Here is a 22,343-nt window from a genome sequence, read left to right as displayed (position 1 = left end):
TGTATCGAGTACATCACACAGATCTCAGCAATGAAATAATAACAATTTAACCATCTTACCATCTCTTGTTCTTTTATAGTGCCCTGAAGAAAGAATGTGAAGTTTCTTTTTGACTCAGTATAGTTTCAGAAATGCATGATCAAGGGGTTACATTTGTGAAATGATTTACCAGGCGTCACGGCACTGAAACGTTCAAAACAAACACATACTTATTTTTCCTTTTCATCTCCAACGGCACCAAAATCAGTTAAAGAAAGGTATTGCAACATGCCTGTTGAAATGTACATACCTAACCTATTCAGATGCTTTAAATGTCAGAAGTTTGGTCATGGATCTAATTCCTGCAAAAACAAAATCACGTGTGCACACTGTAGCCAAACTTCCCATGTAACAGAAGATTGTAACAGTGATGTTAAAAGTGCCAGAATTGTTCTGAAGCACACTCGTCATCGAGTAAAGCCTGCCCAGTATGAAAAGAAATGGAAATAAGTATAAGAAAATGTTCAAAGAATATTTCTTACACTGAATCAAAGAAACTGATATCTACTACAGACCAGACTGAAACGTATGCTCCGACAGTTTCCTCAGCAACAGTTCAGTGTCAAACAGATTTGACATGGATAAATTCTATTAATCCTGAACCCCACTGTCCATCTGATTATTTTACTCAGACTGCGGATCCCTTCCCAGCTGAACAGATTTCTATCACAAACAACTTTTGTGACACCACCACAAAGATCCAGATCTCAAAATGACTCCTCAACAAAATCACAATCTAGGAAAGAAAGGAATGGTTTAGCAAGGCAAAAAATCTACTCATTGTCTCGCAACAAACAGACTGAAAGGAAATCTAAAGGATCAAATGATCCTATAAAACTTCACAACAAGTTTGGATCACTGGAAAGGATGGACGTTTCGGAAAGCATCCATCGCAGGACAACAAGTTTATCGCCTAAAAGAAATGGGCCAGCCAGGTCTCAAGTCAATCCGCCAAAGAGATGAATAGTTCTCAACCTTTGATTCAGTTGATTTGTAGAGGATTTAAAACAAATTTTAATGATTTACAATTACTGGTCCAAGACTACAAACCATCAGCTTTCTGTCTGCAGGAAACATATTTAAAGCAGACAGACACAATTAAATTACTTCAGTACAACCTCATATCACTGGAGGTTCTTCTATCTTGGTGAGGGAGGCAGTTTGATCTTCAGTCATTACATGATCAATTACCTAAACCATGTGTTATCATGGGTGATCTGAATGGCCACAATCCGCTCTGGGGTGGTCTACACACAAACTCTAAGGGCAAGATCCTAGAGGATTTTATTACCAATAATGATTTATGTATTTCTAATGATGATTCACATACATATTTACACCTGCAACAGGCACATACTCCTCACTTGATTCCTATCTTTCGACTCTAGAAAACGTTAGCAAAACCCACTCAAACCCATCCATTCGTCGTGCAAATGATGTTGAGTGCCAAATTAGGTTTTGCACGTGCAGTAGATCACGTGATCTTCGCATCGAAGCTTTCTTCATATGCACGTGTTTGCATTGGCCTCAAGAATTGAAAAACACTTTTAAACCACATTTCTAACGGTACTTGAAATGCCACTATTGTCAAAAAGTGCAACGTGAACGTGCTGTTGGCATGTTGCAAGCGGGAAGATCAGTCATTGACTGTGTCTGACTTGCGAGGTCGTCTACAACAAACTGGCACCACTTCTGATCGCCCAAGGTCGGGTCGTCCATGTGACGTCACGAGCAGAAGACCGTCAAATCGTCCTACATGACAGATTTCTGCCGGCTACACGAACCAGGGCTGAGATGTTTAGAGGTCGACTGTCCTCACAGACCATTCAGAAATCGGTTGCGGGCTGCCAATCTCCATTCTCGACGTCCATATCGTTAGGCCAATATTGACGCCGTTTCATCAACATCAACGTCTGCCGTGGGCCCAACGTCACCTCCGATGGACCCAGAGAGACTGGAATCGAGTCGTCTTTAGCGATGAATCCAGGTTTACCCTCAGATTCGCGGACGGCAGTCATAGAGTCTGGAGACGACGTCGTGAACGGTATGCCCAATTTTGTGTACAGGAAGTCGACAGATTCGGGGGCGGAAGATGAATGGTGTGGGGTGCTTTCTGTGGGAACAACCGTTCCCGACTTCTGGTCATCTGTGGAAACCTCACAGCTGCTGCTTACCGCGACCAGGTGCTCACCCCTGAACTCCTTCCTTTCATGGCGGCTCATGGCCCACGTCTACAGTTCCAGCATGATAATGCTCGGCCGCATACCGCGATGTTGACACGAAATTTCCTTCAAAACGCTGGAATCAACGTCATGGACTGGCCATCGAGGTCCCCTGACCTTAATCCAATAGAGCACGTTTGGGAGGCACTTGGGAGAAGGCTTCGTGGTCTTAGGAACCAACCTCAGAATTTGCAGGAACTTGGCACTGCCTTGCAAGAGCAATGGCGCAGAATCCCCAACCACAGGTTCACAAGCATCAGGCAGTCGATGAGGAGAGACGGTGTTTTTGCAGTGGTGAATGCGCGGGGCGGCCATACATGATATTGAACTGAGAAATTTCGCATTTTATTCTTGTGACTTGACATTCTGTATACCCATAATTTGGAACGGCGGTGTAGCCTAATGGAACTGTTTATGGCACTGTCAGTGTATCGAGTACATCACACAGATCTCAGCAATGAAATAATAACAATTTAACCATCTTACCATCTCTTGTTCTTTTATAGTGCCCTGAAGAAAGAATGTGAAGTTTCTTTTGACTCAGTATAGTTTCAGAAATGCATGATCAAGGGGTTACATTTGTGAAATGATTTACCAGGCGTCACGGCACTGAAACGTTCAAAACAAACACATACTTATTTTCCTTTTCATCTCCAACGGCACCAAAATCAGTTAAAGAAAGGTATTGCAACATGCCTGTTGAAATGTACATACCTAACCTATTCAGATGCTTTAAATGTCAGAAGTTTGGTCATGGATCTAATTCCTGCAAAAACAAAATCACGTGTGCACACTGTAGCCAAACTTCCCATGTAACAGAAGATTGTAACAGTGATGTTAAAAAGTGCCAGAATTGTTCTTGAAGCACACTCGTCATCGAGTAAAGCCTGCCCAGTATGAAAAAGAAATGGAAATAAGTATAAGAAAATGTTCAAAGAAATATTTCTTACACTGAATCAAAGAAACTGATATCTACTACAGACCAGACTGAAACGTATGCTCCGACAGTTACCTCAGCACCAGTTCAGTGTCAAACAGATTTGACATGGATAAATTCTATTAATCCTGAACCCCACTGTCCATCTGATTATTTTACTCAGACTGCGGATCCCTTCCCAGCTGAACAGATTTCTATCACAAACAACTTTTGTGACACCACCCACAAAGATCCAGATCTCAAAATGACTCCTCAACAAAAATCACAATCTAGGAAAGAAAGGAATGGTTTAGCAAGGCAAAAAATCTACTCATTGTCTCGCAAAAACAGACTGAAAGGAAATCTAAAGGATCAAATGATCCTATAAAACTTCATAACAAGTTTGGATCGCTGGAAAGGATGGACGTTTCGGAAAGCATCCATCGCAGGACAACAAGTTTATCGCCTAAAAAGAAATGGGCCAGCCAGGTCTTCAGTCAATCCGTCAAAGAGATGAATAGTTCTCAACCTTTGATTCAGTGGATTTGTAGAGGATTTAAAACAAATTTTAATGATTTACAATTACTGGTCCAAGACTACAAACCATCAGCTTTCTGTCTGCAGGAAACATATTTAAAGCAGACAGACACAATTAAATTACTTCAGTACAACTCATATCACTGGAGGTTCTTCTATCTTGGTGAGGGAGGCAGTTTGATCTTCAGTCATTACATGATCAATTACCTAAACCATGTGTTATCATGGGTGATCTGAATGGCCACAATCCGCTCTGGGGTGGTCTACACACAAACTCTAAGGGCAAGATCCTAGAGGATTTTATTACCAATAATGATTTATGTATTTCTAATGATGATTCACATTCATATTTACACCCTGCAACAGGCACATACTCCTCACTTGATTCCTATCTTTCGACTCTAGAAAAAACGTTAGCAAAACCCACTCAAACCCATCCATTCGTCGTGCAAAATGATGTTAGTGCCAAATTAGGTTTTGCACGTGCAGTAGATCACGTGATCTTCGCATCGAAGCTTTCTTCATATGCACGTGTTTGCATTGGCCTCAAGAATTGAAAAACACTTTAAAACCACATTTCTAACGGTACTTGAAATGCCACTATTGTCAAAAGTGCAACGTGAACGTGCTGTTGGCATGTTGCAAGCGGGAAGATCAGTCATTGACTGTGTCTGACTTGCGAGGTCGTCTACAACAAACTGGCACCACTTCTGATCGCCCAAGGTCGGGTCGTCCATGTGTGACGTCACGAGCAGAAGACCGTCAAATCGTCCTACATGACAGATTTCTGCCGGCTACACGAACCAGGGCTGAGATGTTTAGAGGTCGACTGTCCTCACAGACCATTCGAAATCGGGTTGCGGGCTGCCAATCTCCATTCTCGACGTCCATATCGTGGGCCAATATTGACGCCGTTTCATCAACATCAACGTCTGCTGTGGGCCCAACGTCACCTCCGATGGACCCAGAGAGACTGGAATCGAGTCGTCTTTAGCGATGAATCCAGGTTTACCCTCAGATTCGCGGACGGCAGTCATAGAGTCTGGAGACGACGTCGTGAACGGTATGCCCAATTTTGTGTACAGGAAGTCGACAGATTCGGGGGCGGAAGATGAATGGTGTGGGGTGCTTTCTGTGGGAACAACCGTTCCCGACTTCTGGTCATCTGTGGAAACCTCACAGCTGCTGCTTACCGCGACCAGGTGCTCACCCTGAACTCCTTCCTTTCATGGCGGCTCATGGCCCACGTCTACAGTTCCAGCATGATAATGCTCGGCCGCATACCGCGATGTTGACACGAAATTTCCTTCAAAACGCTGGAATCAACGTCATGGACTGGCCATCGAGGTCCCCTGACCTTAATCCAATAGAGCACGTTTGGGAGGCGGCACTTGGGAGAAGGCTTCGTGGTCTTAGGAACCAACCTCAGAATTTGCAGGAACTTGGCACTGCCTTGCAAGAGCAATGGCGCAGAATCCCCAACCACAGGTTCACAAGCATCAGGCAGTCGATGAGGAGACGGTGTTTTTGCAGTGGTGAATGCGCGGGGCGGCCATACATGATATTGAACTGAGAAATTTCGCATTTTATTCTTGTGACTTGACATTCTGTATACCCATAATTTGGAACGGCGGTGTAGCCTAATGGAACTGTTTATGGCACTGTCAGTGTATCGAGTACATCACACAGATCTCAGCAATGAAATAATAACAATTTAACCATCTTACCATCTCTTGTTCTTTTATAGTGCCCTGAAGAAAGAATGTGAAGTTTCTTTTGACTCAGTATAGTTTCAGAAATGCATGATCAAGGGGTTACATTTGTGAAATGATTTACCAGGCGTCACGGCACTGAAACGTTCAAAACAAACACATACTTATTTTCCTTTTTCATCTCCAACGGCACCAAAATCAGTTAAAGAAAGGTATTGCAACATGCCTGTTGAAATGTACATACCTAACCTATTCAGATGCTTTAAATGTCAGAAGTTTGGTCATGGATCTAATTCCTGCAAAAACAAAATCACGTGTGCACACTGTAGCCAAACTTCCCATGTAACAGAAGATTGTAACAGTGATGTTAAAAGTGCCAGAATTGTTCTGAAGCACACTCGTCATCGAGTAAAGCCTGCCCAGTATGAAAAGAAATGGAAATAAGTATAAGAAAATGTTCAAAGAATATTTCTTACACTGAATCAAAGAAACTGATATCTACTACAGACCAGACTGAAACGTATGCTCCGACAGTTTCCTCAGCAACAGTTCAGTGTCAAACAGATTTGACATGGATAAATTCTATTAATCCTGAACCCCACTGTCCATCTGATTATTTTACTCAGACTGCGGATCCCTTCCCAGCTGAACAGATTTCTATCACAAACTACTTCAGTGACACCACCACAAAGATCAGGATCTCAAAATGACTCCTCAACAAAATCACAATCTAGGAAAGAAAGGAATGGTTGAGCAAGGCAAAAAATCTACTCATTGTCTCGCAACAAACAGACTGAAAGGAAATCTAAAGGATCAAATGATCCTATAAAACTTCACAACAAGTTTGGATCACTGGAAAGGATGGACGTTTCGGAAAGCATCCATCGCAGGACAACAAGTTTATCGCCTAAAAGAAATGGGCCAGCCAGGTCTCCAGTCAATCCGCCAAAGAGATGAATAGTTCTCAACCTTTGATTCAGTGGATTTGTAGAGGATTTAAAACTAAATTTTAATGATTTACAATTACTGGTCCAAGACTACAAACCATCAGCTTTCTGTCTGCAGGAAACATATTTAAAGCAGACAGACACAATTAAATTACTTCAGTACAACTCATATCACTGGAGGTTCTTCTATCTTGGTGAGGGAGGCAGTTTGATCTTCAGTCATTACATGATCAATTACCTAAACCATGTGTTATCATGGGTGATCTGAATGGCCACAATCCGCTCTGGGGTGGTCTACACACAAACTCTAAGGGCAAGATCCTAGAGGATTTTATTACCAATAATGATTTATGTATTTCTAATGATGATTCACATACATATTTACACCCTGCAACAGGCACATACTCCTCACTTGATTCCTATCTTTCGACTCTAGAAAAACGTTAGCAAAACCCACTCAAACCCATCCATTCGTCGTGCAAATGATGTTAGTGCCAAATCAGGTTTTGCACGTGCAGTCGATCACGTGATCTTCGCATCGAAGTTTTCTTCATATGCACGTGTTTGCATTGGCCTCAAGAATTGAAAAAACACTTTTAAACCACATTTCTAACGGTACTTGAAATGCCACGATTGTCAAATGTGCAACGTGAACGTGCCGTTGGCATGTTGCAAGCGGGAAGATCAGTCATTGACTGTGTCTGACTTGCGAGGTCGTCTACAACAAACTGGCACCACTTCTGATCGCCCAAAGGTCGGGTCGTCCATGTGTGACGTCACGAGCAGAAGACCGTCAAATCGTCCTACGTGACAGATTTCTGCCGGCTACACGAACCAGGGCTGAGATGTTTAGAGGTCGACTGTCCTCACAGACCATTCGAAATCGGTTGCGGGCTGCCAATCTCCATTCTCGACGTCCATATCGTGGGCCAATATTGACGCCGTTTCATCAACATCAACGTCTGCTGTGGGCCCAACGTCACCTCCGATGGACCCAGAGAGACTGGAATCGAGTCGTCTTTAGCGATGAATCCAGGTTTACCCTCAGATTCGCGGACGGCAGTCATAGAGTCTGGAGACGACGTCGTGAACGGTATGCCCAATTTTGTGTACAGGAAGTCGACAGATTCGGGGGCGGAAGATGAATGGTGTGGGGTGCTTTCTGTGGGAACAACCGTTCCCGACTTCTGGTCATCTGTGGAAACCTCACAGCTGCTGCTTACCGCGACCAGGTGCTCACCCCTGAACTCCTTCCTTTCATGGCGGCTCATGGCCCACGTCTACAGTTCCAGCATGATAATGCTCGGCCGCATACCGCGATGTTGACACGAAATTTCCTTCAAAACGCTGGAATCAACGTCATGGACTGGCCATCGAGGTCCCCTGACCTTAATCCAATAGAGCACGTTTGGGAGGCACTTGGGAGAAGGCTTCGTGGTCTTAGGAACCAACCTCAGAATTTGCAGGAACTTGGCGCTGCCTTGCAAGAGCAATGGCGCAGAATCCCCAACCACAGGTTCACAAGCATCAGGCAGTCGATGAGGAGACGGTGTTTTGCAGTGGTGAATGCGCGGGGCGGCCATACATGATATTGAACTGAGAAATTTCGCATTTTTATTCTTGTGACTTGACATTCTGTATACCCATAATTTGGAACGGCGGTGTAGCCTAATGGAACTGTTTATGGCACTGTCAGTGTATCGAGTACATCACACAGATCTCAGCAATGAAATAATAACAATTTAACCATCTTACCATCTCTTGTTCTTTTATAGTGCCCTGAAGAAAGAATGTGAAGTTTCTTTTTGACTCAGTATAGTTTCAGAAATGCATGATCAAGGGGTTACATTTGTGAAATGATTTACCAGGCGTCACGGCACTGAAACGTTCAAAACAAACACATACTTATTTTCCTTTTCATCTCCAATGGCACCAAAATCAGTTAAAGCAGGGTATTGAAACATGCCTGTTGACATGTACATACCTAACCTATTCAGATGCTTTAAATGTCAGAAGTTTGGTCATGGATCTAATTCCTGCAAAAACAAAATCACGTGTGCACACTGTAGCCAAACTTCCCATGTAACAGAAGATTGTAACAGTGATGTTAAAAGTGCCAGAATTGTTCTGAAGCACACTCGTCATCGAGTAAAGCCTGCCCAGTATGAAAAAAGAAATGGAAATAAGTATAATAAAATGTACAAAGAATATTTCTTACACTGAAGCAAAGAAACTGATATCTACTACAGACCAGACTGAAACGTATGCTCCGACAGTTTCCTCAGCAACAGTTCAGTGTCAAACAGATTTGACATGGATAAATTCTATTAATCCTGAACCCCACTGTCCATCTGATTATTTTACTCAGACTGCGGATCCCTTCCCAGCTGAACAGATTTCTATCACAAACTACTTCAGTGACACCACCACAAAGATCAGGATCTCAAAATGACTCCTCAACAAAATCACAATCTAGGAAAGAAAGGAATGGTTGAGCAAGGCAAAAAATCTACTCATTGTCTCGCAACAAACAGACTGAAAGGAAATCTAAAGGATCAAATGATCCTATAAAACTTCACAACAAGTTTGGATCACTGGAAAGGATGGACGTTTCGGAAAGCATCCATCGCAGGACAACAAGTTTATCGCCTAAAAGAAATGGGCCAGCCAGGTCTCAAGTCAATCCGCCAAAGAGATGAATAGTTCTTTGATTCAGTGGATTTGTAGAGGATTTAAAACAAATTTTAATGATTTACAATTACTGGTCCAAGACTACAAACCATCAGCTTTCTGTCTGCAGGAAACATATTTAAAGCAGACAGACACAATTAAATTACTTCAGTACAACTCATATCACTGGAGGTTCTTCTATCTTGGTGAGGGAGGCAGTTTGATCTTCAGTCATTACATGATCAATTACCTAAACCATGTGTTATCATGGGTGATCTGAATGGCCACAATCCGCTCTGGGGTGGTCTACACACAAACTCTAAGGGCAAGATCCTAGAGGATTTTATTACCAATAATGATTTATGTATTTCTAATGATGATTCACATACATATTTACACCCTGCAACAGGCACATACTCCTCACTTGATTTGTCGCTGACAGATTCAGGACGTTCAATGAATTCGAATGGTCAGTTCATCATGACCTTTGTTGAAGTGACCATTTTCCAACTTTACTTTCACTCGTTGATCCAGCTGATACATTATGTCAACGGACAATTACACCTGAATTATTTTTTAATACTTCTCACCAGATTCAGATCTTTTCAGAAGAATTGCTGAAAATTGCAAATGAAACTATTCTTAAATCCTCTACAAATCCACATACATACGAAAACCATGGTATACTGACGACTGTAAACAAGCTAGAAAACCTAGGAGGAAGGCAGAGAAATATTTTCGCAATCACCCCACCGTCCACGACTTAAACAAATTTAAGATATCAAATGCTAAAGCCCGACGCACCTTCAAGCAATCTAAACGCCAATCTGGGCACAATTGTGTATCTAAACTCAATTCCAGAACTCCAATGTCTAAAGTCTGGAATATGACACCAAATATTATTAACAAAATAAAGGAAAAACGTTCTGGATGTTCGTGTTCACCATCTAAAGGAGGGTAACACATTACTAACAGATACAGCAGATATCGCAAACGAACTTGAGGAATCTTTAGCCAAACATTCCTCCTCATCAAATTACACACCAAAATTTCAGAAATTTAAAGACCAGGAAGAAAGAAAGAAACTTAATTTTAATTCTGATAACGGTGGGGACTATAATGAACTTTTCTCCTTACATGAATTACACACTGCTTTAGGGCAAGCACACGATACAGCAACAGGGGTGATCAACTGTTAAAACATTTACCTGATACTTGTCTTGAAGTACTATTATGTATCTTTGACAATATATGGACTACTGGGAATTTCCCTTCTTCATGGCGGAATGCTGTCGTCATTCCTATACCTAAACCCGGCCGGGATCATACAGATCCTTCTAATTATAGGCCAATATCTCTTACCAGCTGTTTATGTAAGACCATGGAGAGAATGATATGGTACCTGGAAACAAATAATCATATAACAAATATTCAGTGTGGTTTTAGAAAAAATCGAAGTACCACAGACCATTTACTTAGATTGGAAACGTTCGTAAAGGATGCTATCGTCAAGAAACAAGATGCTGTATCAACATTTTTTCGATTTCGAAAAAGCGTATGATACGACCTGGAAGTATGGAATTTTAAAAGATCTTCATGAAATGGGATTGAGAGGCCGTTTGTCTCAATTTATATCTCAGTTTGTAACAGATCGGCAGTTCCAGGTACGTGTGGGTTCCACCATGTCTGATATGTATGATCAACACCAAGGTGTGAAACAAGATAACATATTATCTGTAACGTTATTCAGTATAAACAGCTTATCTAAAGTTTTAAATGAATCCATTGATGGTTCATTATTTGTAGATGATTTTAATGTGTCATGTCGAGGTAAAAATATGCACACGATTGAAAGACAATTGCAGTTATGCCTCAATAAAATTAATGATTGGTCAGAACGAAATGGTTTTAAGTTTTGGAAACTAAACTAATTGCATTCTTTTCTGTCGGAAATATAAGCCGCACAGAGACCCAGAATTGCATCTAGCAGGTTCTCCAATGAAAATTGTAAAGGAGGCTATATTTATGGGAATAATATTTGACCGACATCTTACTTTCATACCACATATTAAATCTCTGAGAGCTAAATATCTGAAGGCACTTGGTTTATTAAAGGTTGTTTCAAACTCCAAGTGGGGAGGGACCAGTCAACCCTTCTTCATTTATACAGATCACTCGTCCGTTCTAAACTCGATTGGCACCCGTGAACAGCCACCTCCTCGTGGTGGGTGGTGGGTGCTAGGTAACACTAAGCACTCTTCAACCACCACCCCCACCCCACACCGTTGTTGACCCGGGGGTATATCTCGTCCACAAACCCGTTTACCGTGGGTTGCGCCCCTTTGTCAGTGGAGGACGGGAGTCTGGTGGTTGAGGCCACTGGTTCCAGGAATAGTGTTCCTTTGCCCAAAACACCACTTCGCCCCTGACTTCACCTAGACGGGTGGTTGAACTGGCCTGGTTCTATCAATCGGCTGGTCACGCCAAGCCCTGCATAGTAAACATTTTTCACACTTAACTAATTTTTAGGTCTTGGCCATTTCGATTTCTAATTTACAAATTATCGATGTATTTAATGCCTAGAGTCCTATGCCAGAAGGCGGTGGCTCATGGGCCAATCTGGTAGGACTATCTTTCGAAGATTTTTCCTGCTTGAGTATACCCTCCTAGTATCCTTGGTGTCGTCTGCTGGAGCTCCACAGGCATGAGGCATCGTCCTTGTTGACACTCCATGGTGGGTGGGGAGCTAGGAGGGTGAATCATATATATTTCTATTATGGCACTCCCACTTAAAAAACGTTCCCACGAATCTGACGATTCGTTTTCCTCAGAGGATGAGGGTCTTGAAACGCACACCAGCCATGACAATTGGCCTCGTTTCCTTGTCATGTGTGCACCTGATGGTGGGCCTGTCAAGTTGAATCCATTTGCTATCACAAAAGGCATTGAAGGTTTGGCTGGAACAGTAAAAGAAATAAAAAAGCTGCGATCTGGTTCTTTACTCATTGACTGTAAAAAACAGGTACAGTCCCAGATTCTACTCAAAACCAAATCATTAGCGAACGTTCCTGTGGAGGTGTCCCCTCACAGGACATTAAATAGCAGCAAAGGCATATTGGACGGTGACCTCTCTGATATGGATGAACTTGATATCGTGACAGAACTACGCTACCAAGGAGTTACTGGTGTCAAAGGATTCACTGTCAAAAAGAATAAAGAGACCCTCAAAACAAATACATATTTATTCACATTTTGTTTACCAGTGCATCCTGATTCGTTGAAAGCAGGTTATTGCAGCTTGAGGGTTGACACCTTTCTTCCTAATCCTTTGAGATGCTATACCAGTCAAAGGTATGGACATGGATTCAAGTCTTGCCACAATCCAGCTGCTTGCCAGCGATGTGCTGGAACATGTGCAGACAGCAGTCTCTTTGACAAACTTCCTGTCTGCGTTAACTGTTCTGGCAGCCACCCTTCCTCATCTAAGGAATGTCCTACATGGAAATTCCATAATAAATTAATTAATATGACGTTATAATTAACCAAAACACATCTTCGTAACATTTAGATCCATGCCTAAACATACAGGGTGCTTACAAACACTCGATATGACTTGTATACGTCTATTGTGTGTACGGTTCACAAAGTTTTTGGCACAACCTGGCATGCTCTTTCACTGACGATTTCAAAGCGTGCCATACAACGTTTGCTCAAACGATGTCAGGGTTGCAACATTCAATGCACCAGTAGTGAGTGAGTGAGTGAGTGAGTTTAGTTTTACACCGCACTCAGCAATATTCCAGCTCTATGGCGGCGGTCTGTAAATAATCGAGTCTGGACCAGATAATCCAAGGATCAACACCATGAACATCGATCTACGCGATTGGGATACGATGACATGTGTCAACCCAGTCAGTGACAAGCATGGGTTGCTGAAGATCAATTGTAACCAATGCACCAGAAACGCCTTTAGAAGGATTTATGGTAAACATGCTACGTACATTTACATATTTGACGCATTATGACACAAATCTTGTCAAATGCAGTGTTGCTTGGTACAATATTTTCGTGAATATTTTTTCAAATGAGTAATTAAATTGCCTTTGCGTATGCCTGTACGGATGCAAGAGGCGAGGCAAAAATACGCTCACATTTTTGCGACCAGCAGTTTAATACCACTTCTGATGGTGATTAATAAATACAATCTCATGATATAGTCGACATCGTACAGTCAACGGCGCTTTCGCAGCGATTTCTTATGAATACGAAACAGATTTCTTTTGCATCTATTTATCTATGAGTAACCGGCCACCTTTTTTTACCTTTGGAAACAGCCCTGTGATGAAGATTTCACGACTGAACGTAACGAATGACACGTACGCATTTTGTCATTTTGTTCAGTTAAGTACCCTACCCTACCTTACCCTACATAACTACCCACCCACCCTACCCAACAACTTACCCTACCTACCTACATACACAACTGCCCACCCAACCAGCTACTCTCCTATCTTAACACATACACTCCCACCTTCCTGGCTACCTACCTATTTGCCTTCCTACTTACCTAACCTTCCTCCCTACCTGCCTACCCATCCACCTAGCCACCAATCTATCCAGATACCCCACTTAAGTACCTTCCTACCAACCTACCTATCCACCGATATATCCACCTACCCAACTTACCTTTCTCCCTACCTACCTAACTACAAATCGACCTACCCACCTACCTATCCACCGATATACCCACCTACCCAACTTACCTATCTCCCTACCTACTAACTACAAATCGACCTACCCACCTACCTATCCACCGATATACCCACCTACCCAACTTACCTATCTCCCTACCTACCTAACTACAAATCGACCTATCCACCGATATATCCACATACCCAACTTACCTATCTCCCTACCTACCTCACTACAAATCGACCTACCCAACTTCTTACCTACATACCCAAATACCCACCTATCCAACTACCAAATGGAAATGTGCGGATCGATATGGATATTGCGGTCGACCATGCAAGTTGTATTGTTGGTGTATCGGGTGTATCGATTGTACAAGCTTCCTTGCATAATATAGTTCTCAGTATTGCGGTCGACCATGCGAGTTGTATTGTTGGTGCATCGGGTGTATCGATTGTACAAGCTTCCTTGCTTAATATAGATCTCAGTAACTGTGCATAGTGCTCGTATTACGTAGAGCTATTATTGTGTCTGACGCCTCAGACCAACGTCTCAGATGAACGTTCAAGGTGAGTGTAAATTGTTATCAAACCGTCTTTAAGTGGTATTTAGAAGCTGGTATGATGAAGAGTAACACTTTTTATGGATAGACAACTTCTTTGTTGCAGTAGTTGCGACGTTTCGGTGTAGATCCTAACAAATGATTTGCTTGATAACGGTGTTAGGATCTACGCCAAAACGTCACAACTACTGCAACAAAGAAGTCTATCCATAAAAAGTGTTACTCTTCATCATTCAGCTTCTAAATGCCACTAAAAGGCGTTCCTCTCTTATGAAGCCGGTATTTCTAAAACAATGTCCTGAAAACATTGTGCTATATCACCGCATCACACACTGTATCGATATGAGGAATGCAGCCGAGTTTCTAATATTGTTGCTCCACGATTTGGGGCTAATATCTGGTCTCCTGGACATTATTCAATCATTGATATGTGTCAAAAGTAGACATTTCATTGTGTACTACTAGAGAATTATTTAATTGGAGCCTCCAGTTGATCCACGACTCTGTTATAAAGACGTAGACGCTGACAATAGTGTTAGTGGAATTATATTAAGGTGGCGATTGAGTGTAACTAGACGCAGTTTAACAAATGTTTGACTGCATCTGTTAACACAAAACATAGACATATGCTTTCGAAGCAATGACTGTGAGCTTAATCAGACAGTCGCCCATCTCAGTGCTAGTCTTGATCACGTTTCATGTTTAAAATACATCATCATATGTTTTACTCATGTGAAGTTTTAACGTGAATGATTGTGACAGGTAATTGTTGAGTAGGGCAGTGGTGTTAATACTTTGGTTCATCAGGTGACAGGTACTTGTTGAGTAGGGGCAGTGGTGTTAATACTTTGTTCATCAGGTGACAGGTAATTGTTGAGTAGGGGTAGTGGTGTTAATACTTTAGTTCATCAGGTGACAGGTACTTGTTGAGTAGGGGTAGTGGTGTTACTTAGTTCATCAGGTGACGAAGGTACTTGTTGAGAGGGGGTAGTGGTGTTAATACTTTCGATTAGGGGACAGGTACTTGTTGAGTAGGGGGCAGTGGTGTTAATACTTTAGTTCATCAGGTGACAGGTACTTGTTGAGTAGGGGTAGTGGTGTTAATACTTTAGTTCATCAGGATAGGTACTTGTTGAGTAGTAGTGGTGTTAATACTTTTAGTTCATTAGGGGACAGGTACTTGTTGGAGTAGGGGCACTGGTGTTAATACTTTAGTTGTTGGTGACAGGTAGGGGGGGTAGTGGTGTTAATACTTTAGTTCATCAGGTGACAGGTAATTGTTGAGTAGGGGGTAGTGGTGTTAATACTTTCAGTTCATCAGGTGACAGGTGGGGTAGTAGGTGTTGATACTTTGTAGTTCATTGAGTAGGGGGTAGTGGTGTTAATACTTTAGTTCATCAGGGACAGGTACTTGTTGAGTAGTGGTGGTGTTACATTGTTGAGTAGGGGTAGTGGTGTTAATACTTTAGTTCATCAGGTGACAGGTACTTGTTGAGTAGGGGTAGTAGTGGTGTTAATGGTGTTACTTTAGTTCATCAGGTGACAGGTAATTGTTGAGTAGGGGTAGTGGTGTTAATACTTTAGTTCATCAGGTGACAGGTACTTGTTGAGTAGGGGTAGTGGTGTTAATACTTTAGTTCATCAGGTGACAGGTACTTGTTGAGTAGGGGTAGTGGTGTTTATACTTTAGTTCATCAGGTGACAGGCACTTGTTGAGTAGGGGTAGTGGTGTTAATACTTTGGTTCATCAGGTGACAGGTACTTGTTGAGTAGGGGGTAGTGGTGTTAATACTTTAGTTCATCAGGTGACAGGTACCTTGTTGAGTAGGGGTAGTGGTGTTAATACTTTTAGTTCATCGCTGTGGTCTGTGTGAGACTGTGGTTAATGATGACGACATCCCTTTACAAGAGCCATTTCGCTAACAATCGACATCAAAGCCACCCTGGTCAACATATCACTCAAAAGAAGATAAGAAAACCCGGAAGACTGCCAGGAGGATAAAATCAAAGAGCTGACCAAAAGGTTTCAGCCTTGCGGAACGCTGGAGGGAGGGGCTTTATTCGTTCATCTGAAAGGTCTGTCACCCGATGATCACTGTCTCTGCTATCTTTAACGAATATGTCGATGATACGTTAACAAAACTGATAGAAGACGGAGTTCTGTTTGTAGACACATACAAGGAAGAATCTGGTTGAGTGAACACACGAAGAGGAAAAGGATACCAAGAGTATCTACCACTTATTGTTAAGTCATCCCTTTCTTTGACTACAGCAGATTTCCAAAACCAAGGTGACTTCCGTGACGAAACTTAACCTGTCCAACAACCTCCCTCATCAAGTTCAAAAGGAAATTGTTGTTCAACGAGCAGCAAATAAAATGAAAAGGCCCAAGAATAAAGAGGCCCTAGACAATTTCATCCAGGAAGGCAGGGATATCATCGAATTTAAAGCATTTGACAAGACATCATTTTGATGGAAAAAATACACAATCAAATGTTCAAAAAAGAAATTACTGAAATACATTTGGAAGGGATCTCAGACTGAGGAGAATACATTTCCATATTTCACAAAAACTAAGATGGTGGTTCCACTATTACCTAGGAATAGAGGCGAAGATTTAAAAACATTACTGGTTATGATTACAAGACAAGAGTCAAGATCCCTTTCTGGGATTCGTGTTGAGGCCAGTTTGAGACTGTAAAAGTGGTTTGACAGAGTTGATCAGGCAACACACATTAGTTCAAAGAGATGCAGCCCAACCATATGGTGCAGACTCGCTGGTGAGGGAATTCAAAGTTTCATGAAGTGGGCAGAGGGCCAAGTGTACATCCTTGAAGTTGCAGTTGGGTACACGCCTGGATGCGTCTTCTATGATACGCCGAAGTATACACCATGGTTGGGGGTAATCAAGTAAAGCGGTAGACTTCTCCGAGTGGCTTGAAAAGTGGGGGGAATCTTTCTCAAGAAAAAGCTGCAGTGAGGGACCAATGATTGGACTCATAATTCGGAATATATACAACCACCATAGCTGTTCCAACTGACAATCAAGCTGTATACCTTACCAGGCCAATGCTAACGTGTGTTTTCTGCACTGCCCAATGGGTACCTGTAAAGAATTGATGTATTTACCATGATAACTGAGGATTTGGGACTAAATAATATATCTTTTATTTTCAGAGGGAACAACATACAGATATTGTGTCTCATATACTTGCTTCTGATGAAGAACTGGAAGACGTTTCCTAGATGTAACTGTCCTGAAATACAACACATCGTCAGAGCCAATATGAAAATGAATGACATCAAGAGCTCCAACCAGACCATGGCAGAAGAGATGGACAAACTGTCATTTGGCTTTTCCACAATTCTGAGGGGTAACTATGTAATGAGAGGTAACTATGTAATGGAATTACTAACTGGTTTGTAAACTAATCTACATTGGGTATTCTTACAAGCGGGAGAGCAAGAAATCAGAGAGTTGGAAATGTATATCACACTTGTGTATTATATCAAATTTGCTTTGATATTCCTGACAGCTCAAAGAAAACGCATACCCACGAAGGACCGCATTCCTTGAGCGTGCAGATGAATTGAGGAGACGACAACAGTGGTAAGAACAAAACCAATTCATTATTTTTTGACTCCACTGTAAATTGATAATAAAATATATATACTAATACTCTAAAGGCTCTCAAAACATTGTAAGGGAAGGGCTTTTTTGTGATTCATGGGCAATCTCATGCTACACAGAACAATCCGACAAATAGAGATCTAATGCTGGGTCAGGAGAAATGTACAATAGCCAAATCCATGTTGCAAATAGTGACCGTATTGCTGAAACTAAATGTGGAAGAATGATTGTACATATTCTCGAAAGTATTTGGGACCAGTGGAATAAATACCATATGGGTTCATAAAAATAAAATGATTTAAAATAAAAGTTCACTGAGAAAAGTGAAATGTGGACTTCTCATGGACAACACAGTGAGACACATTCAGTGAGAGGACATGATGATCCAGAGTAAACGTCACCATGTGTTCCACCTTTTCTATTTTCTTTACCGAGTCATCAGGTTTGAACAAAGTGAATCTGAACAGGAGGATTTTGCAAAGATGTCCGACTTAAGAGTCTGGTCCCGATTTCTCGAAACAAACTATATCTATATTTTTCCTAAGTTAGAATTTTTATATATTCTCGAAAGTATTTAGGACCAGTGGAATAAATACCATATGGGTTCATAAAATAAAAGGATTTAAAATAAAAGTTCACCGAGAAAAGTGATAATTTAGCTGTTTCAAACTGTCAAACTCAGTTAGAAATTTGAGTAAGAACTTTTGTTTCGAAAATGTGGGCCTGGTATATGGAAGATATCATTCCATAATGGACAAATAGCCAGTTCCTTCCACTCATATATAACATTAGCTAAATATCAGCAAGACAGTGAAACAGCCTTGTCCATTTCAAAAGCATTTGGATCTATACATCAGGATTCTTATTCTTGACATGGAAAAACTGTATGACAAAGTAATGGTTCAGCCTTTCCTTCCTGTTTGCTGTCTGTCGCTGTGTGTGATGTTGCAACATACCTTTTCCCACCTAGTATCATCGCAAAGCATGATACAGGAAATGTGAACGATGCAGCTGATGTCATTTCATGTTTTTGATTTTCCATGCTGCATTTGTACTTACAAGTATTGTGATCTTTTATGATTCACTTACTTTCAGAACTCAGTTTCTCTGGAGAAACATCTACTTATGAAAGTGCTGATGACATGAGCCGTTCTAGAAATGAGGATGGGTACTGGTCGGGAGGTGACTGAATCTGATGATGACGACATGGAGGCAATACAATCAAGTGATGATGCAAGGGAAGCAGGTGAAATACAGCTGCAAGATAAGTCAAGAGATGACAGTCTACGTGGTAGGACTATTTCCGAATACGCTTTGTCTAATGCTGCCTTACATTATGTTTGTGGCAATGTTATTATATTGTCATCTTTGTAAATTCTCCACCTTGACTCTGTGCACTTTTGACTCAGTATTCACTTGATGAAGGAGAAAAGAATTATCTCTGAAACATCCTATGAAGAACAAAAAGAGAAGTTGTTATCCAGACAAATGTCATGTATTCATTGCTCATCTGATCTAACAGGAATTTCTAAAACGTTCAGACGTTTTTTCAGCTCTTAATGTTCAAATGCCAAACCGTCAATCTTGCACAAAATATTTTAGTTAAAATACCACTATGATGAATATTTATGACTGCATATTCCAATTTCAGACTGCGCTGAGCAAACCATCAAACAATGTATTTCAGGAACGGCATCTTCACCGTTGCTGCCTCATGTGACAAAATGCCTTAAGGAACATTCTTGTACAAACGATCATTGGTCAGCCTGGTGATGGCAAAACTTCTCTTGCTTTCCAGGTTTTGTCTGAAATGCACAGAAAGAAATGGAAAGTTTATGTTGTGGAAACACCACAGGATTATTTTCGGATCCAAAAGAGTGACAGGTATATCATTCTTTTCAGCAACATTTTGGCAATCCCAACTTTCAGTTTGACCACTACCGAAAATGGCATCCTGTCCTGCTAGACGTAAGTCAGGAACAAGTAGCGTCGGCTTCAAGATGTCAAGTGGTATATACAATATTCCTGTTCAGGAAAATGTGTTTCAAACAGCACTCAAATATATCACTCCTTTCAAAATACATTTTTTTTTCTGAACATCAAAGAATTGACTTTGAAAAGATTTATAAAGCAGAAGAAAATAACACTGGATACTGACAGGACAGCTGATAAAACATCAAATGATCATGTCACTGATTGTTCAAAGACAACATCACCCTGCTACACAAGTTGTGTATGATGATAACACTAAGACATGAAGTTTTAACACTCAGGCCATGGACAGGGAAAGTAGGTTTCGACAAATCCTCAAGAACTTGATGGTCAATGAAGGGATTCTGTCTTCTTTACAAATCTGTATCCATCAGGACTGCATCCCACATCCAGCTGAACTCTCAAATGTGGAACTAGGAAGACTGTGCACAGCGGCCGGGGCATCTCCTTTGAGAAGTAAGCAGCTCTCTGAGGCACTTACACAGATGGACAGCTACATCCTTAAGAAGTCAGCTCATGGATTCGTGTTCTCACACGCATGGACTTCAGAGGTAGTTGCGAAGGTTTTGGCTGAACTTGATGAAACTACATTTATAGTTCATTGCAGTCTCAAGTATTTAGAGCACGTCCGCTTGGAGCCAAATGAAGTTGCAGACTTTGATTATGCCATTATCGTCCACCAAAGTCAGCAACGGTTCTTGCACAACGTCTGTGTGAAGAACTGTTGAAAGGTCATCTTCAGTTTGTCATGTCTCACATGTCACTGACACACCAGTCGTATGCGACGCAATTCAAACACTGCTTCAAAGAGAGAATTTCAAAATGAGAGATGCACACTCAAAGAAACAAATACTGTCCTTCATTCCTATTTGCAACATACCCTCCTTAGAACTGAAATTGTTGGAAGTAGCTTCAGGAGGTATTTCCACAATGCAATGCCTTCGTATGTGTAGCAGATATGGTAATGTAAGACTCATGAGACTGCTTATCGAGAAGATCGAGAAAAATGCTCCCATGCTGCAGCAAAAAGAGATACAACGTAGGAGAATTATTTAGAACCTGTGCTAAGTGGAATCATGCAGAAGGATGTCAGGTTTTGTTGAAGTATGTGGATGTCAACTCCACCAGTAAACGGGGCAACACAGCCCTTCACTACGCAGCCAGCTCGGATAACCTGGAACTGTTATCTCTCCTCTTGAATCAGGATGAAATTGATGTTGATGTTCTGAATAAGAAAGGGGAGACCGCGTTGGCAATGGCTTTGTATTGTAAGCATGAACAGGTGGCAGAAACTTTGATAAAAAGCTGGAGCCAATACACTACTCAAAGATAAGTATGGTCGGACAAGCTTTCTGATAGCAGCACTTGTTGGGTCTGTGTCTATTCTAGAATTGTCACTGAAAACAGATCATAGATGCATTAATCACTGTGATGCCTTTGGAAACACGGCCTTGCATCTGGCAGCAATAAAGGGCCAGACAGAGGTGATCAAACTTCTCTTAAAAGAAGGTTTAGACATTCAGAAAGGAAACATGGACAGGATGACGCCTCTCCATATTGCAGCTACAAATGGACGATACTCTGTTGTGGATCCCCTTCTCAGCATAGAAAGAAATTCAGCTACTTCTAGACAAGACGGAAAGCGTTTTGTCCGAGGTGTGTCTGTGGATCTTAAAGATATTCATGGCATGGCACCGATTCACTACGCAGCCATGTGGGGTTATGAATATGTATTAGGAAGACTTTTGCAAAACAAGAGCGAGGTTAACCTGATGACCGAGAAATCTGAAACTGCGCTGCACTTAGCAACTCAGGGCAGCCACATTGAAACTGTACAATCCTTCTCAGAAACAAGGCTGATCCGAACTTGTCTGATGGGACGGGAAGAACTCCTCTTCACATTGCTGCCGAGGAAGGACATCTAAAAATAGTAAAACTCTTTCTCAGGGGAGAAGGTAGACACTCAGAAGGTAGATGAAGACAACAAAACAGCTCGTGAGTTAGCTTTTGAAAATAAACATCGAAGCATTGTGAAGGAGATTTCCAAAGTTCGAAAGAAAAGAACTGAAGGAACAGAACTCTCTCAATACATGTTGGAGAGCAGGCATGACCGGCACCCTTCGAGGGTTAAAGGGGAGAGTACAGTAAACTTGGTACCATTTGTGATCGCTATCATTATTGTGGTTTTGATGTTTGGTATTCTACACTATCATAACGTAGATCTCCGGTGACTGATCTGGTCACACAGTCGACAAAAACATCCTCTTAAAGGTTACAAGAATCAATTTGGAGTGGTTTAAAGAACCTATCATTTTGGGAAGTTCAGACAATTGTTCCTTATACTTAATTTTATGTACCTGTCATTGGACATATTTGAAGTTAGCAACCCGGAACTGATTAAGAGAATGTGTTTGTAGATTAGC

The 22,343-nt window shown here is 41.5% G+C and overlaps 1 protein-coding gene across 1 annotated transcript; it reads left to right on the top strand.

The window, feature by feature from the left end:
* Positions 1–17,583: 17,583 nt before the first annotated feature.
* On the top strand, positions 17,584–21,863 carry LOC124266259 (ankyrin-1-like). The gene is made up of 4 exons (XM_046701073.1): positions 17,584–17,689; positions 19,024–19,110; positions 20,314–20,604; positions 21,226–21,863. Exons 1-4 carry the CDS (start codon positions 17,584–17,586, stop codon positions 21,843–21,845), a joined length of 1,104 nt encoding a protein of 367 aa, XP_046557029.1. The 3' UTR covers positions 21,846–21,863.
* Positions 21,864–22,343: the final 480 nt, after the last annotated feature.

Source organism: Haliotis rubra, unplaced genomic scaffold (assembly GCF_003918875.1).
Source record: "Haliotis rubra isolate DU_JTF1 unplaced genomic scaffold, ASM391887v1 Scf1241, whole genome shotgun sequence".
Taxonomy (NCBI): domain Eukaryota; kingdom Metazoa; phylum Mollusca; class Gastropoda; order Lepetellida; family Haliotidae; genus Haliotis; species Haliotis rubra.
Note: the sequence above shows the minus strand (reverse complement) of the source record. Positions and strands in the feature narration are given on the sequence as shown.